Source organism: Epinephelus fuscoguttatus, linkage group LG5, assembly GCF_011397635.1.
Source record: "Epinephelus fuscoguttatus linkage group LG5, E.fuscoguttatus.final_Chr_v1".
In the NCBI taxonomy this organism is placed as follows: Eukaryota; Metazoa; Chordata; class Actinopteri; order Perciformes; family Serranidae; genus Epinephelus; species Epinephelus fuscoguttatus.
In genome coordinates, this window is record NC_064756.1 from 35,802,995 (window position 1) to 35,826,097 (window position 23,103).

At 40.1% G+C, this 23,103-nt stretch overlaps 1 protein-coding gene across 4 annotated transcripts in view; it reads left to right on the forward strand.

Annotated features, from left to right (window-relative positions):
* Positions 1-23,103, forward strand: part of mark4b (MAP/microtubule affinity-regulating kinase 4b) — a 72,676-nt gene that overhangs the window by 28,781 nt on the left and 20,792 nt on the right. For all 4 annotated transcript variants that reach the window (XM_049577661.1, XM_049577656.1, XM_049577659.1 and 1 more), the window contains exons 4-14: positions 12,206-12,254; positions 12,371-12,436; positions 13,796-13,866; positions 14,338-14,394; positions 15,061-15,297; positions 16,879-16,998; positions 17,088-17,187; positions 17,810-17,919; positions 19,021-19,204; positions 19,324-19,544; positions 21,012-21,115. In XM_049577661.1, the coding sequence (XP_049433618.1) occupies positions 12,206-12,254; positions 12,371-12,436; positions 13,796-13,866; positions 14,338-14,394; positions 15,061-15,297; positions 16,879-16,998; positions 17,088-17,187; positions 17,810-17,919; positions 19,021-19,204; positions 19,324-19,544; positions 21,012-21,115 (1,319 nt within the window). The remainder of the gene's footprint in view (positions 1-12,205; positions 12,255-12,370; positions 12,437-13,795; positions 13,867-14,337; positions 14,395-15,060; positions 15,298-16,878; positions 16,999-17,087; positions 17,188-17,809; positions 17,920-19,020; positions 19,205-19,323; positions 19,545-21,011; positions 21,116-23,103) is intronic.

Sequence of the window (23,103 nt, forward strand, 5' to 3'; positions counted from 1 at the left end):
CTTATTTTCATTGTTGATTAGTCTGTTGATTATTTTCGTAATTAATGAAAAAGTTATTTGGTCTGTAAAATGTCAGAAAATGGTGAAAAATATCGACCATTGTTTTCCAAAGCCCAAGGTGATGTACTCAAATACCTTGCTTTGTTCGCAACTCAAAAATTGTTGCCAATCAATTCTCTTGAGTTATGTATAAAATTTAAAAATATAAGATTTCTCCACTCTAAAGCTGTTTAGCTGTTATGCCATAACTTGAAACAGAAAGGTATTTGCTTATTACATGATGGTGGCGTAAACTACTGGATAATTGTGGATCAACAATTTACACGGCTAAGGCTGGACATTTTTAAAATACTTTCTGGAGGAATGTCAGGAAATGTTGCTGTCTCCTCACCCCATGATGTTGTAATGACCAGTAGCTGACATGTCGTTGTCTTTGGATAAAAATATGAAAAAATTGCAGCATTAGCTGTCAGTGAGGTGTATTTGCCCAACATTAATTAGACTTCTGTCTTTCATGGGAGATTGATTTATTTGCTTCAGTGTACCTAATGGGAACACACATAATTTGCATTTTAATTGTAACAACATTAATATTCAAAAGATGAAGTATTCACAGTTGGGTTGAAGCACACAGTAGCTCCTGACAACTCTTATTCTCTGTACAGAAGCTCTCTGCTTCCTCTCCTTCTTACTGTCTCTTTCTTTTCACACTTGGTTACGCCTCAGTCTTTATTCTGTCAACTTCTTCTCCGTACTATAGCTTTATGCCCCATTTTTCTCTCTGTCTCTTTGCCCCACTCCTCCCTTTTTATTTCCTCTTTATCAACTCTTTATTTCGTTCTCTTTACTCTAGCTCTGTGTCCCACTTCTCTCTCCTTTCTCCCCAGGCGTTGTGTTGCAGTAGTAGCTCTGCTGTAATCACAGCTGTACTCTTTACTGTCTGTTGCACTATACTGTGTCTTCTAAATCTGTTTCAGCAATGTAGGACCTGTGAAGAATCTGGGAAGTTCTGAGTTTCTACAGAACAGCCAATACTGCCAAAGTGCCACTGTGCAATTTCTCTACTTCACCCAAGTGCCAGCCTGCTCCAATATGGACATTAAAAGATAAAACAAGAGAAAAACAAGTGCAGAGTGAAGTAGTGTGCAATAAGTTGTTTGGTGTGTCAGGACTTGTAAAGTAGTGCAATATGCAGCCAGGTAGGCAACGTATTTTAGAAGCATTTTTTGTTGTTTGTTCTGTTGAAAGAGTGCTGAGGTTGGGCAAGATGTGTTCACAGAAGAAGGTTACAAACCATGCAGAATGGACATTTTTGGAGAATAGGGGCAAGACCTGGTGTGTACACTGCGTGTTGTTGAAATTCCCTTTACACCCCGATAGCAATCAATGAATGAAATGCTGTGGGAAAAAAAGAGAAAAAACTCAACTAAGAGGTTAGACTGCTGCTGCTGCTGCTGCTGCCCCAGCCCTCTGTGACACCCAGCGCTGGGGGTTTTTGCTTGCTAAATTTCAGCCAATACAGCCGCAGACAGAAGGTTGATCTCCTATGCTTCTGCCTGCCTTCCTCTCAGGGAGGCATTCCACAGCGGTGGGGAGGGAGTTAAAGGGACTGAGCAGGTGGCTAACGTTAGCTTGCTAACTCTTGTCTTATTTGTGGTCTGATAAAGAGAAAGCGAGAGCGGGGTAACAAGGGGCTGAGTGAGTGCGCTGTGTGCAACTGTACAATGAAATAAGATTAAATAAATCAATGTATGAGAAACACTGGATTACTGTAAGAAGCAGGTGCATATTCCCATGGTCATCTGGCAGGAAGGGCTTAGGACAAAGAGGGGAGCTGCAGGAGGAGGGCGAATTTTAAAATTCTGCTTCTTTTTTTTTTGTTTGTTTGTTTGTTTTGGGTTTTTTTTTTGCAGATTTCTACCTTAGCTTTAATCAGATCTGTTTTTGATGTACAACAGCAGATCAACCAAACACTTAATGCAAATCATGACATCACAGGTTTCATCAAAATCAAGCCTAAATTTTGCTTAAATTCTAACTTATACTCATATTAGCATTTATCTGGTGTAGTTAAAGTAAAAAAAAAACCAAATATTGTCTTTTATTGCTTCACAACCCAACTAAAGAGCATTTAATGCTGAGCAGTTCCCCAAATTGCAAAGCTGCACCCTGTAAATAGTTTATTCTTGTTTATGAGTTGCCTTTGGGTGTTGTTTTAGAAACAAGTACATAAACCCATCTGCAGAGGTGTTTATTATCATGTCAGACTGTCCTTCTCGCGCCTGAACGCAGCAAATGAGTTCCAGACATTAGAAAGTACAGAAATTAAAAACTGATTTGTCCACTGAATCCCAATTAAATCTCTTGTATGTTTTTGTGAATACCCAACTAAAAATATGCTGTTGTCCTGTTTCATAAAACTTCATGGCTGTAATAGCAACATACAGTATGGACAGTGTTTTTAATGCACTCTTCCCTGCTGTGTGTGTTGTTGGATAATCTGCCACACTATGCAGGGCCCCATCAAAAGCCTGGTGTTACTTTGACAACAGGAGAATTTTGTGGGCAGCCATCCAATGTTGTGTATGCGCACAAAAGTAAAGTGTATGTGTGTGCATGGAGGACAGTGTTTGGGCCACCATCTAGTGCTGTGAAGTGTGTTTTGTCCCCTCGCCCAGGCCCCCTCAGCCAGGAGCTGAATTCCAGACAGGCAAACAAAAGAGGCGGCCGAGTCGTGTTGGAGTGGGGGGTGTTGTTGCGGCCTTGGCACAGGAGCGGCAGGGGCATGGATCCTGAGAAAGACAAGATACAGAGCAGAACCGAAGGGACCAGACTGTGTGTGTGTGTGTGTGTGTGTGTGTAGGCCTACGTGTATGGGATAAACTCGCAGCCCGACACGGTCTCTGCTCTGCCTTTGTATGCACGTGTAATGCCATTATCTGCATTGCTATTGTATGCAGCATATTGTCTCCGTGTGGGTGTCTGTGCATAATCATCTTGTTACTGCTGTATGCATTGTTGTTATTGTGCCAGTGTGTAAAGGGAATAGTTAGACAATTAAGGGACAAGAGGGCGGACAGTGCGAGAGGAGAAGGTTTTCCCACAAGCTCATCTTTAAGGCAACGTGACTAGAACAGTAGAAGAAGAGAAGTATGATACCCTGCCCTGGTCTTTCACTCTCTCTTTTCCCCTCTCTCCCTCCCCTTACTGCTCCTTGGTTAACTATCATCTATTAAACTATATTTAATTCTTCTTATTTAATCAAGCTGAGTCAGGCTTCCTATGATTTGGGTCAAACAGCCAGCTATACAAACCCTGAATTAAACTTCAGCTACTCTTCATTAAAGATTAATGATTTTCATTGACATGCCTGGGAGCTCCAATTACTGCTGTACATTAAGGGAATGGAGGTTTGGGGAGGTGTTCTTACAGTGGGAGTTTTATTGGGATAATGTAGAAGGGCAGCTCTCCCAGCAACAGGCAACAAAGGGAGAAACAGGGTCAAAAGTCTATTCAAATGTTCCCCAGCGTAAAGAAAAAGAGCAGAGGCAGATCCTTGAGTGATGATGCTCATTAGAGTGTCCCAAAACATTCGGCAGGATGCTGCCTAGAGAGGCATCAGCATGTGCTGAAGAGGCTCTTAGACTGTAGGAAGTTCCTTGGTTAAATACATGTTTGAAATGTCTCTGGAATAGTTACCCTGTCATTCCATAATTCAGAAGTGTTTGGCTGGCTAGATTTTGTGATGAAGTATAAATAAAGAAAACCATTTCATAGTACATCTTAAACTTGAAATGATTTAGGTGTCACATGTTGGACTTATTTGTGCTAATTGGGCTTATAATGATTAATTCTTTGTTGAGGATGAAGCTTGAAAATGGGACATGGCAAAAGCTTAGGCCTCATGGTAAAATTTGTAGTTTTCACTTGTTTACCTTGTTCACATCATATTGGGTACAGTGTATCGTGGCACAGGAATTGATTTATAGTTGAGTGTTGGATTTCATCTGTTGATAGCACCACTGCAACACCAGCTGTGTGGGTCATACGTGATCAGTCCTTTTCATGCTTTAGTTTATATACCCAAAGTTTACATCCCTTTGTTCATTTTTAATACAGAGTGACTTGTGGGAAGTTTGCCCTGTCTCATTAATAAAAAGGAGACAGAAGAGAAGCAAAGATTATTATGTTAACATCCCTTCAAATGGCTTTCCGGGATTATTAAAAATCCCCTTTTTAAACTTCCTTGGTGTTGTTTTCAATTTTAACAATCTCTGTTGGCGTCAGAAGTATGTAAGAGAACATATATGTAACACTTCAAGTTCAGACTGACCAGTCTTATTGTAGTCTCCATGATTCACTGAGGTTTAGTTGTATTTTTGTGGATGTGTACCTTAGCTTATGCACAACGCCTCTGCTACTACTCTGTAACCCCTTAATCTACAAGTATTATGGCTTTAGGATACCAGACTGACATTGCCTGTTTTAATCCTAACAGAACAACACTTGGCAGCTACACCTTTTGTTCACATGGCACTAGGGCTGCCACGATTAGTCGACTAATCGATGACTAATGGACTATTAAAATAATCAGTGACTATTTTAGTAGTGGACTAATCGGTTTGAGTCATTTTTCATAGAAAAGAGCTATAAAAGTACCCCAAAATACTCTTACTGCAGCTTCTTACGTTCAGATATTGGCAGCTTTACACACTCTCCCATGACAGTGAACTAAAACCCTTTGGCGTGAGTATGAAACAAGACATTAGATGACGTAATTTTGGGGTTTGGGCGAGACAGATCGACATTTATCAACATTTTAACACATTTTTCAATGAAATGATTAGTCGACTAATCGAAGAAATAATCGACAGATTAGTCGACAATGAAAATAATCTTTAGTGGCAGCCCTACATGGCACATGAGGAGGAACACCATAATCCCTTAAGTTTGGTCCAAATTTACTGTTGTCAACTGTATGCAATGTTATTGACTTTGAATCTTGCTAGTATGAAGTTTGCTTACTGGCTCATAACTGAGCCAAAGGGTTCTATGAGCTGAGCAGACTAAAAATATGTCACTGCCAAGTCTTATCTAAGGTTCAGCCTATATACTGGAGTAGTGAACATTGCATAAGAACTTTATGGGATGGTAATGACTGTTCCAGGTATTGGGTAAACCCTCGGGTGTTACCAAGGAAACCGACTCTTGGCTTGTGAAAAACTTTAGATTTTGATTGTAAAATGCATGAAAATGTAAATGAATACCTTTTTATTTTTGGCAAGTGACCATGGTATAGTTGGGATGATGCCCTTCGAGGTGTCTAACCATCCGAAGGTTCAGGCCTTTCTGTCAGCCATAAACTCCTGATAATGGACACCTAGTCAGGCATTATCCCTTACCTGTAAAACAGTGATTAAAAGTATGTAAAGGTAAAGTGACAATAGTGATGAGCTCAGGAGGCCTGTGGGATGGAGCTGTCCTTGACCCTGGTGGTGTGGGATCAGGTGCTGTGGGTACCTTCTGCCGGACGGCAACAGGCAGAACAATTTGTTGTTGGGGTGATTTGGGATGACAGCTCCATTCTGGTGATGAGCAGATTTCACCACCTAACCATCTAGTCACCAAGTAGTCGCCAAATAGTGACTGAAGTGGTAAAAAATGTTTCCTCTCGACTGCAGGCAGTGATGGACTCTGTCTCATTCAGACTTTACAGACAAACACACACAGAGGGTTATTCACCAGAAGTACTCTGATGTGGGAGTAGAGAGAGGCCTGTGTGTTCATTCGTCCCTCTCATTCTGTCGTTCTTTGTCTTCCACTCTCTTCCCTCTTATTTCTGACTCCCTCTGGTCTCATGATTGGCTGCGTCTGATAAGAGGAAGTGTTTCTCGCATTGTGTAGAGCACTGCAGTGCTGTCGTGCAGTAAAGCTGTGACGAGTCTGGCTATTTAAATGTGTCAGCACGACGAGCATTATCAATTCCTCATTTCTTCATTTCAGCATCACCAGTTTCTTCGTGCACTCTCTCTCTGTCTCTCTGTCTCTCTCTTTGTGTTTTTGTGCGGGTGTGCTTGTGTGTGAAAGAGAAGAAAACGACGGACACAGCCTGGATAAACAGGTCAAAGGCCGACAGACTGGCAGACCAGACACATGAATCAAACCCACGCAGCACCACTCTCAAAGTGAGAAACAGAAAAAAGGAAAAAGACTCGACAGTCGGTCATTAAGTTGCTTTGTGTAAATCCTTGTAGAAAAGCAGTGAGAGCTCTGACTTAGCACTTGATTGATAATTCCTGGCAGGGACAGAGAGGATGTAAATGCTCAGAACTTGATTAATTCTGTCTGAAAGGAGGGAAAAGAGGGTACAAGAGATGAAGAAAGGAAAAGTGAAGGATGCTGGAAAAGAATACCCTCCTGTCTGACATTTAAATCTTTTCCGGAAATGAGAAAGTGGCTGGTAATTATCTGTATTTTGTCCAGAAGAGTTTGAAACAGACAATTCAACCAAGGCTCATCACACAAAAATCAACATAATTTTTTTTGATATGAGGACTCCACATGGCAGCAGCTGTGTGCGAGTAGGTCACCTCCCATGTGCTTGGCGCTCCATGTCTCCCACACCCCCCCTTGGGTGAGCAGGAGATTCATGCCCAGGGATTAATACCTGGGTTGGCATAGCAACTGTGACGCGAGGCCAATCGCCATGGGAGATAACCAGGAAGAGAGGGTGAACATAATAAGGCAAGAGAGTGAAGTTATTCTGTTGGATCAGTGGATAAATGCTGCATTCAGATGTGATGGGAAAAATCAGGCAAGTTGTCTTTTGCCAAGAAATGTTTTTAATCTACAAAATGCACCCTGAAAGTACAACAACTGCCCCACAGTGCAACATCACAGCAGTATGAGCTGAGGATTGATTGGACAGTTCAGTCAATACCAGTGACTCAACAGTTTCCTGGCCAGCTGCAGAGGTTTCTGCATCTTAAGTCTCTTTTTCAGCCTATTTTGGAAACAATTACCAGTTTTTATTTTCATCGCTAAATATGTAACATCTCAGCAAGCAGTGGTCACAGATAATAGCAGAATAAGCAGAAAAGGGAGTGAAAATGTGGACGAGAAAGAGATGAATGGGTATAGGAGAGAGGGGAAGAGAGTGAGAGGTAAATGGGTGTATAGGAGAGAGAGGTGAGGAAGGAAAGGCTTAGCCGATAATTCTTCTTAAAGCTCAGATGAACAGCTGATGCACCATGCACTTAATTCAATTACACACACTCCCAGTGGACCGGTGACGATGCAGCTTCCCATTTTTAGAGAAGAGAAACTGTCAAAGAAGAATAAAAACTAATGTTTATTACACATCATCAGACGGAGAATATTCCCTGTGGTTCTATATGTGAATGCTTCTTCAACACGACATCGTATAAATTCACATCAGGGTTTTAAAAATAACTGACGGGATGCCAAATCACTGCAGCTGCCTTTTTATATGAGGAGTTAAAGGAGTAGTGTTTAGGATTTAGTGTTATCTAGTGTTGAGATATCGTGTTGCAGATCACAACCAGCTGAAATTTTTTTCCTCTGCAACACAACAGCTGAACAACAGTCCAAAACACAAACATTTTCAGTTTATGATGATAAAGTAGAGAACTTGAACAATTAATAGGTGATAAAAATTGACAATTAGTTTGTTATACACCAGTTCATGTGTGGTAATTGTTATTTAAATGTCTTTTGAAGTATTCAGTGTCTTGGCACAAATCGTATATTTGGCTGCACAGCACGGCCAAGTCAGTCAGTGAGTGTATGCTCAAGAGGGAGAATGTGTGTTTGCGTGGGTGACCTGAACTGGTCTTTATCCTCTGTTTGATGAATACCAGGAATCTGTCTCGGATGATATCTGTGAAAACAGACACACATACAGCCATACACACATCGCCCTGGGCGACCGTAAAGTTATGTCATTGTGAAAGTGTTGTTACTTCACTGTGAGAAAGCAAATTCTGGAGCATGCAGAAAGACAGAAACTAAGATTTTGTTTGAAAAGAAGATTCATAAACAAGTGACACAGGAAGGGGAGCATATTTGCTCATGTAAAGTGCTGCTGTCATTGCTGACTGGTTACAGTCAGCAGGCGTGAATATGAAACAGGGCGTATGTCAGCTCTCACTGGATGAGTAGGGTGAACGGGTAAAAACATCTGTCATGTTAATTAAATGTGTAGTACTGTGGTCTGCATCTTCCACTCTTGTTTTTTCCTTATGTTTTCTGCTTTTTAATGTCATACTTTCTGAATATTTTACAAAAAACATTCAGTAGTCATCTGAGTGATTTTATTTAAAAATGCACACATGCAATTAGCTGCACTAACCATAATAATCAGACACTCAGTCTATATAGTGGCTCCCTCTGTCTTAAATGTTAGGTCAACTTACTGCAGCTTGTCACATAAGCAAAGTCTACGTGTATACAGGTATTTTTGAAAACACACTTTTTTACAAAATATCTCCATCCACACTTGACAACTGGAGATCTTGCCACTGTTGATTCTTATTCAGTTGAAAGCTGAAGGAGCTCACTCAAACATTAGAGTGATTCTCTGGACATTGAAAAGTTTTCCACTCCTCATGGACAACAATCCCTCTCTGGAAAGTGTCTCACCATTGCTTGGTTCAAGCGGGCCTGACCCAGAACTGAAGTTTGTGGAGGACTTAAAACCGCAGACACTGAGGTGGAGCAAAACACTAGCCGCAGCAGACGCCTCCCTTTGTCTATGAAGTGGTGCAGCAATACTAAGTTCAACTGTAAAGCAGTCATTAGATCAAACAGTGCTAACAACATGTTAAATGGCAGTCCGCCATTATTGTTTTAAACGTATGCTCATTACACAAAGCAACAATAGGCATGTGCAAATTGAGGAGATTGTCATTAATTCTTAAACTCTGTTTTACACATCCATACAGATAAACAGTAATGTAGAGACAGTAATGTTTAGACTATTATTATATTATTGTCAGTTTGCTGAATTACCACTGACTTAAGTGCATAGATCAATCAAGTTTTTCGTCTTAAGCATCATGAGTTGGTAGTAAGATTCTACTGTAGTATACAAATAAGGAAATGTAACCATGAGAACATGAAAGATGGGGATTATATCAGGTCATATTATAGTAACAGAGACAGAGAGAGATAAGGGGGGAGAGTGTCTCCCATGACAGCTTAGTGTTAGCTACAAAAATGAAGGCATCAGTGCATTCCTGCTTTTGTATTTTTTCTCCTCTGTCTCTTTCCTTTATTCTGTGAGTTCAGATTTTTCGTTTTTGTAATTTATTCTTTAAGAATGTTAAACAAGGCAGGCTTGCTGAGGGGTTTACAGAGCAATAAATGACACCGGCACTACTAATACAAAACTAAATGCCAACACATCAGTTTCACTTGTTTCTGTGTACCATTTTATTACCCCTCCTTCTTTCTTACTCACTTTCTTATTGTTTTTCTGTCTTTCCCTCCCTCTACACCCCTCAGCTCCTGTGCATTGTTAATTTGCCTCATTTTCTATTTCTGTTTCAGTTTCCTGCACACACAGAAATAGTCCTGACACACTGTTTTTGACATGCAGTTATTCCATGTACACACTCTTCCAGGGAAAGTCACATTTCCCCTCCAGGGTCAGAATGTTGCACTTTGTCACTAATAACAGAACCCTAACAACTAATGATGGATGAACAAATCGATTGCATTTGTTTAACACTTCACAGAGGCTGTGTGCAGACCCTATATGTATATATATTTGGAGTTTGAAATTTAATAAGACATAAGATAAAATGTTGATGATAAAAAGTCCAATTTGGAGGGTTTTCTTCAAACTGTCAGATTTCACCTTCTGTGATCTTCACCATTTCTGTGCTGAAATTCTGGTTCAATTTTAGTTATTACTTCTGGTGTTAAAAATGTCTCCTAACAGTCCACCAGCATGTTCCACTGTGATGCATCTAGCCTGTCGCTCTCCCTTTGTAATCTTTTAAAATGGAGTTCACTGACAAATACATTACTTTAATTAGACAGAGAGAGAGAGTGAGCATCAGAGTGGCAGGATGAGGCAGCAGTCTGGAGCTCAGTGATGGATGAAGGGGGGGATGGAGGTAGTGTACACCCAAGGGAAGAGGCCCTGCTGTCAGCATAGCGCTAGGGAGACACTCCCTTGGGTGGCCCAGGTCTGGAGGTGGTCGGAAAGATGAGTGGGGGGAGTGAGGGGGAATTGTGTCTATACACCAGCTGTAGATCATCTGAATTCACAGGAAAAGAATTCATTCAATGAATGAATAAATCTGAAATAGTTAAGATGAAGATGTGAGGAAGCTGTCTGTCTTTTCCAAAACCTCAAGTTATGCACAAAGAAAAGAGCTTTATTGATATTTTTTTTTTTTTTTTTTTTTTAGTTCACACAAGTACATTTTACTGTAGTATTGTTCATTTTGTCTCCATATATTGTCTTTAACTTTACATTCTGTTGATCGTATATGATTCACTGTTCCTATGCTGAATACATAATCGGTTTATTCTACCAATACCTGTAACAGCACAGGATCTCAAATACCTTGTAATGAATATACAACTGTTTTGATCACGGCATTTTGTTCTGTGCCTAACAAAATTGTCAAAGTTTGTTTGTGCTCCATTTTTTGTAGACCTTTTTTAGAATTTTTTTTTTTAGAGTTTAAGACCTAAGACTTTTTCTATTCTGGCCAAAATTGTATTTACTGTATATAGTTAAGCAAGTAAAAGATGACCTGATTTCCAAAATGCAAAACGTCAATGATGACACATTTCTTTATTATTTTAAGCAAGATTACTTTTTAATTTCAATCTGTATAGTTTCAACAAAACAAAATAGGAAAAGGGCCTAAAGCAAAAGTTTATGCACCCTGCATGGTCAGCACTTAGTAGCACCCCCTTTTGGCAAGTGTCACAGCTTCTGTAACCTTCTGTAACCAGCTAAGAGTCTGTCAGTTCTTGTTTGGGGGATTTTCACCCATTCTTCCTGCATCAGGCTTCTAGCTCTGTGAGATTCTTTGGCCGTCTTGCATGCACTGCTCTTGAGGTCTATCCACAGATTTTTAATGGTGTTTAGGTCGAGGGACTGTGAGGGCCATGGCAAAACCTTCCGCTTGTGCCTCTTGAGGTTGACATTTGTGAATTTCAAGATGTGTTGAGGATCATTGTCCTGTTGTTTAAGCCATCCTCCTTTCATCTTGAACTTTTCTACAGATGCTGTGATGTTTTCTTCCAGTATTTGCTCTAATATAACTTAATCCATTCTTTCTTCTACCTGTCAAATATTCCCTGTGCCACTGGCTGCAACACAAGCCCAAAGCATGATCGATCCACCCCTATGTTTAACAGCTGGACAGGTGTTGTTTTTATGAAATTCTGCACCCTTTTATCCCCAAACATACCTTTACTAATTACATCCAAAAAGTAATATTTTAACTCATCAGTCCACAGGACTTGCTTCCAAAAAGTATCAGGCTTGTTTAGGTGTTCCTTTGTAAACTTCTGATGCTATCCACCACTCCAGAGTCTGCTAAATCTTCCTGCAGGTCTTTTGCAGTCAAACAGGAGTTTCTCAGAAAGTTTTCTTGATGTTCCAGACCTCAGCTTGACCTCCACAGTTCCTGTCAACTGCCATTTCCTAATTACATTATGAACTGAGGAAACAGCTACCTGAAAACACTTTGCTATCTTCCTCTCGCCTTCTCCAGCTTTGTGGACATTAGTTTTTTTAGTTTTAGAATACCAGGTGATTTGTACATGTATGTATGTGTAAGGAGCATGAACAGAGTGGTTTAGTTGTGGGGATGGATGCTGGGGCAAAGGTTTGTTTAGAATAGAACAGGTGTAGGACTAGACAAGCAGTTTGCATCCTTCTACTCCTTTTCGGACATGAAATGTTTATTTTTGTTCCTTACTGAAGATCTGTCATACACTAATAGGATTTTATTTTATTATTATTTTTAAATGTTCAATGACGTATATTCATTTCAGTTACAATGAAGTATGTTCATTTCAGTTACTATACAGGGTGTGCCTTAGGCTGTTCACAATAAAAGGCCAGTCTTTTGAGCAACTTATCTGTGAAATATTGTGTATCAATAACTTGACAGAAATAATGGAGTCTGACTGTTCATTTTCTCTGTTTTGCCAGCTGTTTCGAGAGGTACGCATCATGAAAACTCTCAACCATCCTAACATAGGTGAGTCACACTCCAGAGATTTGATTGTGTGTGTGTGTGTGTGTGTGTGTGTGTGTGTGTGTGTGTTTTGTCCATGCGGGCCTTTGTGTTAACGTCTCTTCCCCTTTGTGGTACAGTGAAGTTGTTTGAGGTGATTGAGACTGACAAGACTCTTTACCTGGTCATGGAGTACGCCAGCGGAGGTGAGTAACATCCCCACCACTCTCATCATCATCACCAGGTATTGAATGATGCCAATTAGATTGAACACGTTGACTGAGCTATACAGCACAACTAATTAATTAAGGGTATAAATGATTGAGTCCCTTTTGTTTCTGTTTTCATTAGTGAGATCTCAAGTCAAATCCTGTTGCTTTATTGTTTTCTCTACTGGATTTACGCGTGCACTTCTATTTATCTTGCTCTGTAACTTTGTGCAGCTGTTTCCCATGCACTCTTCTATTTTTGCAGCTTCTCTATTTTTCTTTCTTCTCTCCTCATGATCCTTTAATCGCTCTGCGCTGCTCTCACTGTATGTTGTGTGATGTCTTACTTCCAATACCTAATAAGGAGGCAGCAGCCAGCCGACACGCAGCTCTGTTCAACTCAACCTCAGCCTGTTGTACTATTTAGGACCTGTGGGGTCAAATGTTTGGCTGGGGTGCATACACAGACACACACACACACACATGCACACACACAGAAAATATGTATGCAGACCTGCACACAAAAAAACATTTAAAAAAGCAGCATCCAGGGACATAGACTGTAATTTGAATTTATTGGGAAGTCATGGATAGTTTTTCACTTTCCCACACATGACCACATACACATGATCCATATTTTTCAGTCAGGACATGAAATGACCATTTATGTATCAATTAGTCATGCCACATAACTCTGAATTTGAGAAGAAACTTTTTCTCACATGCCTCCACAGAAAAGCAAACGTATTGATTTATTAACTGATTGGGGACCATGTTTAACAACAGCAAAACTATATCAAAACAACCATTTATCCATTGATTAACAAAGGGTAATTTTGTGAGTATTCTTGTAAACCCTTTATGGTGTTGCTACATTTGCTGTCTTGTAATGTTAGAAAATGTACATGTACAAGCTGACCTGAGCAAAAACTCATTAACACCTGGCAGAGTGTTGGAGATTTTATAATGATTAAACACTTATGAACACATACTGAATTCACATATATCTCAAGTGTTACAGGAGTTTGGTTTTCTGGGAAGAGGGCACCGGTGTCACAGCTGAATGTGCAGTGCTTAGCGTTGAGAATGAGCACCAAAACTGTTAGTATGGAGAACCGAATTATTAGTGACAGTTTCTAGCAGTGGTGTAATGTTATAACATTTACTAAAGTTCTATACTCAAGGTCAGATCTGAAGTTCTTGTATTTTACTGAAGTATTTTAGTAAAGGATCTGAATTCTTGCCCCACCACTGGTTTCTGGTCCCATACAATTGGAGTGCAAACTGGAACATGTAACTATTGAACCACTTCCATGCTTGCCTGAAGTTAAGCCGTTGTCTTTGTTTTTCCTCCAGGCGAAGTGTTCGACTACCTCGTGGCTCACGGCAGAATGAAGGAGAAAGAGGCCAGAGCCAAGTTCAGACAGGTCAGTTAAACCTCATACCTTAATTCACCTGTTGTTTTTTTTTTGTTTGTTTTTTTGTTTTTTTGTCCCTACACAACTGTATGTAGACATCTGACAGCCAGCTGCTCTGTGTGGTTTGCAAACGGAGATGAACAAAATGGAGTCTGGACTAATGACGACATGTAAATTCATTATGCTGACAAAACTTCACAGTAGCTGAAGTCTGAGCTACTCACGAGCTGATGTTGTTCTTAGTCCCTGCTTTGCTTGCATCTTGTCCACTGGGATTCAGACCAAATCAAACAAACAGTTGGTGTGATCTCACAACAAGAAATTTAGTCATTTGCCTTTCATTTGTAATGTTGAGTCATATTGTTTTTCAAGGATGACATGTGAATGTGTTTATGGAGCTCCCCCTTTAGCTGCCTTTTTTTACATGTTGAGTGCAAACATTAAGTGCAGTTACCTTCTCTTTTTTTTTCTTTCCCTCAGATTGTCTCGGCAGTGCACTACTGTCATCTGAAGAACATTGTTCACAGAGACTTGAAGGTGGTTACACACTGTCATTAAAAAAATAATGAAAATGTTCCATGAATCTTTTAAGATAACCAAAAATCAGTGAAAGTTGTCTTTAAAGCTGATATATATTATTTACGTAAATTATTCTCTATGGCATCAATAGGTGATGTTCAAACGAAACCTACCATTTATTTACACCAATCAGCCAAAATATTAAAACCACTGACAAGTGGGGTAGATAACTTTGATCGTCTCATTAGTGCAATGTTCTGCTTGGAAACCTTGGCTCCTGGCTTTCATGTGGAAGCCACTTAACATGAACCACCCACCCAAACACCGTTGCAGACCAAATATATCCATGATGGGGGGCTACAGTGTCTGCAACAGTGTTTGGATGGGTGGTGTGTGTCAGGTGGCATCCACATGAATGCCAGGACCCAGGATATTCCAGCAGAACAGTGCATTGTAACAAGATGATCAGAGTCCTTCACTTCACCATTCAGTGGCTGATAAAGTGTATATCTGCTATTGCAAAGTTTATCATCCACTACACATGCAGAAAAAGCATCACTCCCCATATGACAGCACTGAAAGAAATTATGGACTTAAGTTGTAAATATGTAAATAATCTTTTTTTCAGCAACAACACATTAATATGTGTGTTTATGTGTTTCACTATCTATGTTGTTATTGCAGGCGGAGAACTTGCTACTAGATGCCGACTCCAACATCAAAATAGCTGACTTTGGCTTCAGCAACGAGTTCACTGCGGGCAGTAAACTGGACACGTTCTGCGGCTCTCCGCCATATGCCGCCCCAGAGCTCTTCCAGGGGAAGAAGTACGACGGTCCAGAGGTGGACATCTGGAGCCTGGGCGTCATCTTATACACACTGGTCAGTGGGTCCTTACCCTTTGACGGACAGAACCTAAAGGTGGGTGACGTGGAAGCTTTTTAAGTCCAGTATAAATGTCATATGAGGTGAAGGTTTGGCGTTCTGCAGTGAGAACACGGGGTGCAGTGGGGAAGATCTGTAGCTTTATCTGTGTCTTGTTGTTTTTCTTCACTTATGCCCTATAGGCACAGGACTAGTATTACCTGGGGACCTCATGTGATTTATAAATGACGACCTACATCTCTGTTTTCTGCAGCCCATTCGCACAGAATAAGCAAAGTCTGTATTTTACTCAAATTTCCGTCATTATCCCCTGGGTATGATGCACACAGTCATTTGTAACTCCACTGTACACGGCACAGAAACACTACCCAGAACCACTGTCAGGGATGTACAGTGTTAATGTACTTCTTTCTTCTGAATGTGGGTTAAACAAACAACCATGCCATTCATGACATCATCTATCCCATCATCTTTTGAGATTTTGCGTTTCTCATTGAATTCATGTTGTGTTGCGAGATGAGCCTCCTGCACCCAAAATGCTGTCAAAACTTCCATTTGTAATTGCCAGTGTGGCCTCCGTAATTCTTGACCAGGACAGAGGCAGAGAAAACAGAAAACCTAAATATGACCCCAAATCATAGAGATGATGATTCGCATGGAACTAATATTATTATATGACCTCTGTGTTTGGTGAAATATGTCAGGTAATTTGCAATTGAATTTTTACTTGACAAATTATGGACATGGCAGACTGCATAGGAATAAGATCACAGACAACCTCCACAATAATTACCAGAGGTCCCCAGGTAACACTAGTATCGTGCAAACAGGGCTTTATTCATGGTATTATACTGAAGCAAGTGATGTACCATATAGAGACATTATTATAAATATATTTTAGATATAACCACCTATCAATGCACTTTGCAGGCATTTGTGTTTAGACATTCAAAATCGATATGTAAAATAATTTCATAGTGGTTAGTCACATTGAACTTAACAATAAGAATAACATGATGTCAAAATTTCAAATAATCCTTTAAGATTTTATCAATAATCTAATTTAATCTGTTAAAAGGCATCCTGTGGAGGTTTCTTGTAAACAAATAAAAGTCATATTTGCATTCACAATGCTTTCTAAGATGTGCGTATCCTCAAGGTCTAACAAATGTGTAGAATGCATCTCTTTCCTCATGAAACATTTGCAAAGCTGTTTTTTATGTCACATCCTGCATTGTTTACACCCATGTTTACCAGCCTTCAGTCTTCTTTCCTGCCTTTGTTGATGCATTGCAGCATATCTCGGTGCATTACTGCCACCTGTTGGTCAGTGGAGTAGTGTTAACCATTAGAAGGAATGTGTATTGTGTCACTTGTGTGCATGCATGTGCACATGTGTATACGCATACGCTACATAACCAAAACTGGGACCTACTCAGAAAAACAGCTCCAATAGATGTCAGAAACTCCACAGAGAACCTTTCATCACCTACAGTATCACATAACATAAGAGTTTACTAAAAGACAATAAACAATATTTAAATTTTGCCTAGTCCCCAACTTTTATTGATTCCCTGTAGGGGGAATTCATTGTGTATTATTGTGTGTTGCGTTCAGGAGCTGCGGGAGCGTGTTTTGAGGGGGAAATATCGTGTCCCCTTCTACATGTCGACAGACTGCGAGGCAATCCTGCGCCGCTTCCTGGTCCTCAACCCTTCCAAGCGCTGCTCGCTGGAGGTGAGGAGGAACCATACACTACATACAGCATTTTCAAAATGGCCCCATTACTGTCTCAATAATGAGCTCTCCTTCTCTTTCCTCATCAGCAAATAATGAGAGATAAGTGGATTAATGTTGGCTATGATAGTGATGAGCTGAAGCCCCACATAGAGCCTGAGGAGGACTTTAACAACACAAGCCGCATTGGTGAGAAACACAAACTTTTTACTTAATTTATTTACTGAATAACTGATCAAAGAGGGATTAACTAATGACTGTCTGGGGTTGAGTCGGATCATGTCTAACAGTAACAGAAATATTCAGTGGTGTTAAACTGGGAGTGTCTGCCTTAGGCCCTTCTGTCCACAGAGTCATCAACTGCCGCCTCTGAAGGATTTTCTTTTTTTTTTTTTTTTTTTTTTTTTTTTTTTTTTTTTGGGTATTTTGTGGGAGGTCTGGAGTTGTGGTCACAAAGTCATCAGTGCCTTTTTGGTTGGCTTTAAAGAAATTCTGGTGCACTGTTCACCTTCTCAGGGACAGCTTGTGCTAGAGATCTGACATTCTGCGTCACTCAAAGCTTCCTTCACATGAATCTACAATGGGATGTTATAATTAAGTATCATAAAAGCTTAAGATGACCCACATGGTGCTCCACACATGTTTGATTGGCTCTTGGTAGTTGTTACGTTCAGGTCCTGCATATTCATCCATGCACTAAAGTTCTACACCAAGTAGAGCACTGAGATAGAACCTTTTATGAAAATACAGAAGGTCAAACCTGCATGATTAACATGTAGCTGGAATCACAGTTTTGTTGTACTTGTTCCAGATGTGATGGTTGGGATGGGCTTTACCAGAGATGAGATCAGAGATTCGCTGTCTAGTCATAAGTACAATGAGGTCACCGCCACGTACCTGCTGCTGGGACGCAACAATGAGGTGAGTGTATTGGCGTGTTTTTTTATTTTATTTTTTCGTTTCTTTGGGGATGCAGATCTTCCTCTGTATTTCATTTGAATATGAGGTAAAATGTTTATGGCTTTACTCGGCAGTGTATGTTACATCTCTTGCCAGTTAAGCTCATATACTAATTAAAACAGAGAAATCAGAAAATCAAAAATGACCACAGATTGGGAGTCAGGTTTAGGATGGAGATTGTACTTCTTCTGTCATTAACACTTTATAATGCCCATTTTTGGAAATTAAGAATTATCTTGAAGGTTTTTATTTAAATAAAGGTCTAAGTGACTATCTATTGCTGAATGAGGTAACACAAAGGTGACCAAGCAAATGGCCCACTAATAAAAGTATTGCAATATTTATGTATTAGCAGTATTATGAACTGGATGTCAAGAGCGACATTTGATACAAATGCTGTGTTAAGTTGCTGCTCATGCGAAGCAAACATGTCTTACTGCTACAGCTTCACAACATTAAAAGCATTTCACTGTTGAAACACGAGTTGACTTTTATTATGAAGGAGTCACCACTGTTGTTCATCTTCAAAACGAGATAGCGGTCATTTCTGGCATTTTTTTTTAATTTTATTTTTTTTTATTTTTTTTTATTTTTTTTGAAATATTGTAGGGAATAATGGAACAGCCAGGAGTAGCCACAGTGAGCAGTTAGCTGAAGAACTGCAGGCAACTTCGTGAGGAACTACTTACTCCTTTGACTATGTCCTGCTGTCTGCAGACTCATGACGTGTGCAGAATAAAATCAGATCGTGGTTGCTCACAAATTGATGGAAAAAGGACAATTTTTGCCAGTCATAGCAAAAAGACAACAGTTTGTTTTGCTGCCCCAGAACTGTAATATTAAACCAGATTTATTACCACCAGTAACCACAAGAGTCGCCAAATCAACCAGGATTGAAATCTTTGAGCTTGCCTCTTTAGCTACTGAGCTAATATGATCTTGGTTATAGCCCTGTGTTGGTGCATGGAAAGAAGCTGTAAACATTGTAAGTGATACCTGTCTCCAGTCGTATTATAAGTATAAATGTTTTTCTTTTTTTTTATCTGTTTGTCTGTCTCTCAGACGGAAGGCAGTGAGTCTCGGTCGGGCAGCAGTCTAAGTCTAGCTCGAGTCCGACCCAGCGCCATCACCAACGGAACCAGCAAACACACCACGTCATCTTCTGGGGCAACTTCTTCCTCCTCTGGCCACAAGGCACAGCGCAGCGCCTCCACTTACCACCGCCAAAGAAGACACTCTGACTTCTGTAAGGCAAAATAGCGAGATCCGTGGAGTTTAGCTTGTTTAGTGATTGGTTGGAGTTGGTTTCATTGGTCCTGAATTACCTGAAATCTACTTCTCTGAGAACTCTTTCCTGTCTCTCAGGTGGTCCAGCCGTTCCAGGGTCGACACATCCGAAGCGGAGTCCCAGTGGAGTAGGCGAAGGCGCAGGGCTTAAGGAGGAGCGGCTGTCAAGCCGCAAGCCGAGTACTAGTACTGTTGGCTCCCGTAGCATCCCAACCCCTTCCAGTCCCATGGTTAGCTCCGCTCACAACCCAAATAAGGCTGAGATACCCGACCGGCGCAAGGAAGTTAATGCAACTACAGTAAGGCCAAAAGGATGTTTTCTGGATGTGATGAATCATTCAGATTCAGTTATCTTTCACCTGTGCTCCCTTTTCTATAGCTTCTTTGGATATGGTTGTTCTAATCGATCAAATCAGAGAAAAACAAAGGGCACTTTAAGTCCTGAAAATAGCAGGAGGAAGGAGAAGTTAAAAAAAAAAACCTCAAAACAGTGGCAAATGTGGATCAATAACCTTTGTCTTCATATTGGAGGAGCAGAGTCAGCTCATGTCAAACATTAACATTAAAGCATTGTGTAAATCATGCCTTGAGTCAGATGCGATTACAATGTGCTGAAACAACTTCTCTGCATTTGTAGCCACGACTCAGATTTTTAACGTTGTTTCACCGAACCTGTTGGAATGGTTGACCAAGTAGTTAGAAAAAAGTAGTTAATGTTAGCAAACCTTTGCTAGTAACATTCGCCTGACAGCGTTGCATCCTTGTAGAGAGGACAGTTATACTAAAGCACATTTACTCACCTGGCCAAAAACAAGACAGAAGGCTTTTTCACTAGTGGAGCCAGCACAAAATAGTTACAGTCCTCTAGACTCTTGTAGATTTTTATTGGCTCGCCATGTAACATTAGTAACATAGAGGATGAGGTCATTTGTAACAATGATCATTTCCACACCAGACAAAATCAGTTTACTTCGTCTTGTATGGATCAAATCCATCATAAATTAAACTTTTCTGACAATATCTGCTGCCTGCACATTCATCCAATCCTCAATTTCCTCTATTTCCAATTCACGCAGTTTATGGATTTATCACTTCTTGCCCTCCATCTGAGTTTTGCACATCTTAATAGTCACATGATTGCAAACAAGCTGTAGAAAGGTACAGATGGCAGAATCCCCAGTCTTCCTAATCCCATTTCCTCAGATTATGCTACACAGACACAGATATTATGGAGACTGCAAACATTAACGTCTTCAGGAGATTAGAGAAGAGTTGAGCAGTAAAATACTTACATACATAGATGAATAACAAACTGTAGATTCACCCAGCAGGAGGAATATGGAGATTATGGTTGCTCAGTAAAATAAACATGTAGAAGCAAGAGTTTAGGGAGTGTAAAGAGTCGAGGACAGCAGTCAGATTAACCTGAGATTAAGTCTTTAGTGTTCTGTACAGCAGATATAGGCAGAACTCATGACTGTTTGAGGACAAACAGACAAGGCAGGGAGTCTTTACTTTCTTTTATCTGCTTGGACCACCAGGTTGACAGGGTTTACATAAGTAGGACTTTTAAAATGGAATAATATAAATTGTCAGACAGTATCATAATAAATGCCTTTCCCGTTTGAAGCCCTCCTTTCATTTAGTTATGTTATAAACCACATTCTCCCATCTCCACTTAATTTAAAGAGGACATTGAGGACATTATTCATTTCAATCAAATTCATGTGATTTTCTGATTTTTTTATTTTTTTCTCTCTCTCCAGAATAACATCCCTGCCAGTGCCATGACTCGAAGAAACACGTATGTCTGTACAGACCGATCCAGCACTGATAGACACACACTGCTGCAAAATGGCAAGGAAAACAGGTGAGGAGAGTGTCCGTATCATTTGTACTGTTAAAGATAAGCAAAGTGCCTTCACATTATCCCCATATTCCACTGTACTCAGAACTGGGACACAAACAACCTCCTACACAGAAAAGTGTAATGAAACGGTCATTCAAGTTGGAATCCCAAGTTACGGACTCAACAAGATCCACCAGTCCAGAGTTCGCTGACATAAAAACACCTGCCATCACAGCAACATGGCTTCGCACACAGTGCACTGAGCAGAATAACCTTTTTATCAATTTTTATTTTATGTGATGTTTGAAACATGCTGTAACAGCAAAAACCAATGGACAAAATTTCTCCAACGTCATGCTATTGGCTATGGTTTGAACTATTACACTTGCCGTTTACTAATGGCGCTGTGGTAATTGATGCAGGTCGATGTTTGTGAAGCTCAGAGACTGGACATACAAACGTAAGTTTGTGGTGGGCATCCATGTTATCCCAAGCAAATGCACTGGGGCGCATTTAGATCAAAGGTCGGAAATACCCACTTGGAATTATTGATTTCCGACTTGCACTGGATTGTAGGGTATGCACCGTCACTGACGTTGCTCAAAGGATGAACATTTTAGTGATTCTTCATTTCTTGATAGGACTCTTTTTATATTGTATTGTATTCAAAAACAACATATGAGCGATTTTTTTTTTTCTTGATGTATTTTTGGAGGGGGAAAATAGCCATTTTAAAAAAAACAATACGTACATGTAGACAGGGCCTAAATTCACCTCATCTTCTATCTAAACTTCTTCAGGAACCTTAAGAAGTTAAGATTAGGTTTAGTAATTAGGCGTAGGTTAAGGAACAAGTTGTGACAAGGGAAAAACTCTTCAGAAAGTTTTCTGAAAACAAGTCTGGCACACAGGCTGTTAATTAACTGACTGGTATTGCTGACTATTAAATGTTTTTTTTTTCTGATTTAGTACTTCAACTAAATTTAAAAAAAAAAGTAAAAAGAGCAGCAACGTGATCGTGGACAAGATGGAATAATTTATGCAGTTTAAACGAAATTGCCGTGATGCACCTAATTACAACCAGCTGAGGAAATGCATTCATATAGTATTAACAATGTGAAAGAATATTTTTAAGGGCTGGATTACTGTGAAGGACTGGTTCCACTGGTACAGCTTGTCGCTTTTTGCACAGAGCTTAGAGAGTGTTTGGCCCGGAGTGTTTGTCTCACATAGATTTTGTCTCTTCAAGAGAGGATAAAGGGCTTAAACTGTGCATGAGTGAGTTTGTCTGTGTGTGTGTGTGTGCGTGTGTGTGTGTGTGTGTGTGTTTATGTACCCAATATGAACTGTCTGTTGTTGTGACAGATGGTTGTCTGCTTGTCAGTGTCAGAGCATGGCAGCCACCATCTCCTCTCTCTCTCTCTCCCTCTCTCTCTCCCTTTTTCCTATGGTCACTCTATCACTTTCTCACTTTCATTCTGGCTGACCTGTTTTTCGTCCCTCTGTCTCTTTATCGCTCTGCAGTTTTGCCGCTCAGAGGAAGAGCCAGAAGGTTCCTGTCTGTCGTCTGACCTCCAGTAAAATTTTCCTGCGCAGATGGGAGAGGGGGGGCAGGTCAGGCAGAGGGTGTATCAAATGGATAAAAGACTGAGAGACAGTTTTTAAGCTAAGAATCCATTGAAAGCAGAGAAGAAAAACATTAATGAGTGATTGTACAAAAAGTTTTTTAATAACTTAGTGTTAGAGGAACAAGGTCACACAATAACAAACAAAATAACCGATAGAGGCAGTGGTAGACCAGTAGCTCCTGTGTTCAGCGAGGTAAAAATAGTGTTTTTTTATTTCAATGGAATCTGACTTTGAACAGAGCAACGATAAGTTTCATTATCAGTTCAGTTAAAATAGTAAGTGTTTGGGAAGTACTGAGCATTTGACTGGGTAAATGAGACTTGTATTATACTGCATTAGTTGTGTGAGCAAATGGATGTTTTTTTTGCTGTTGTTAAAAG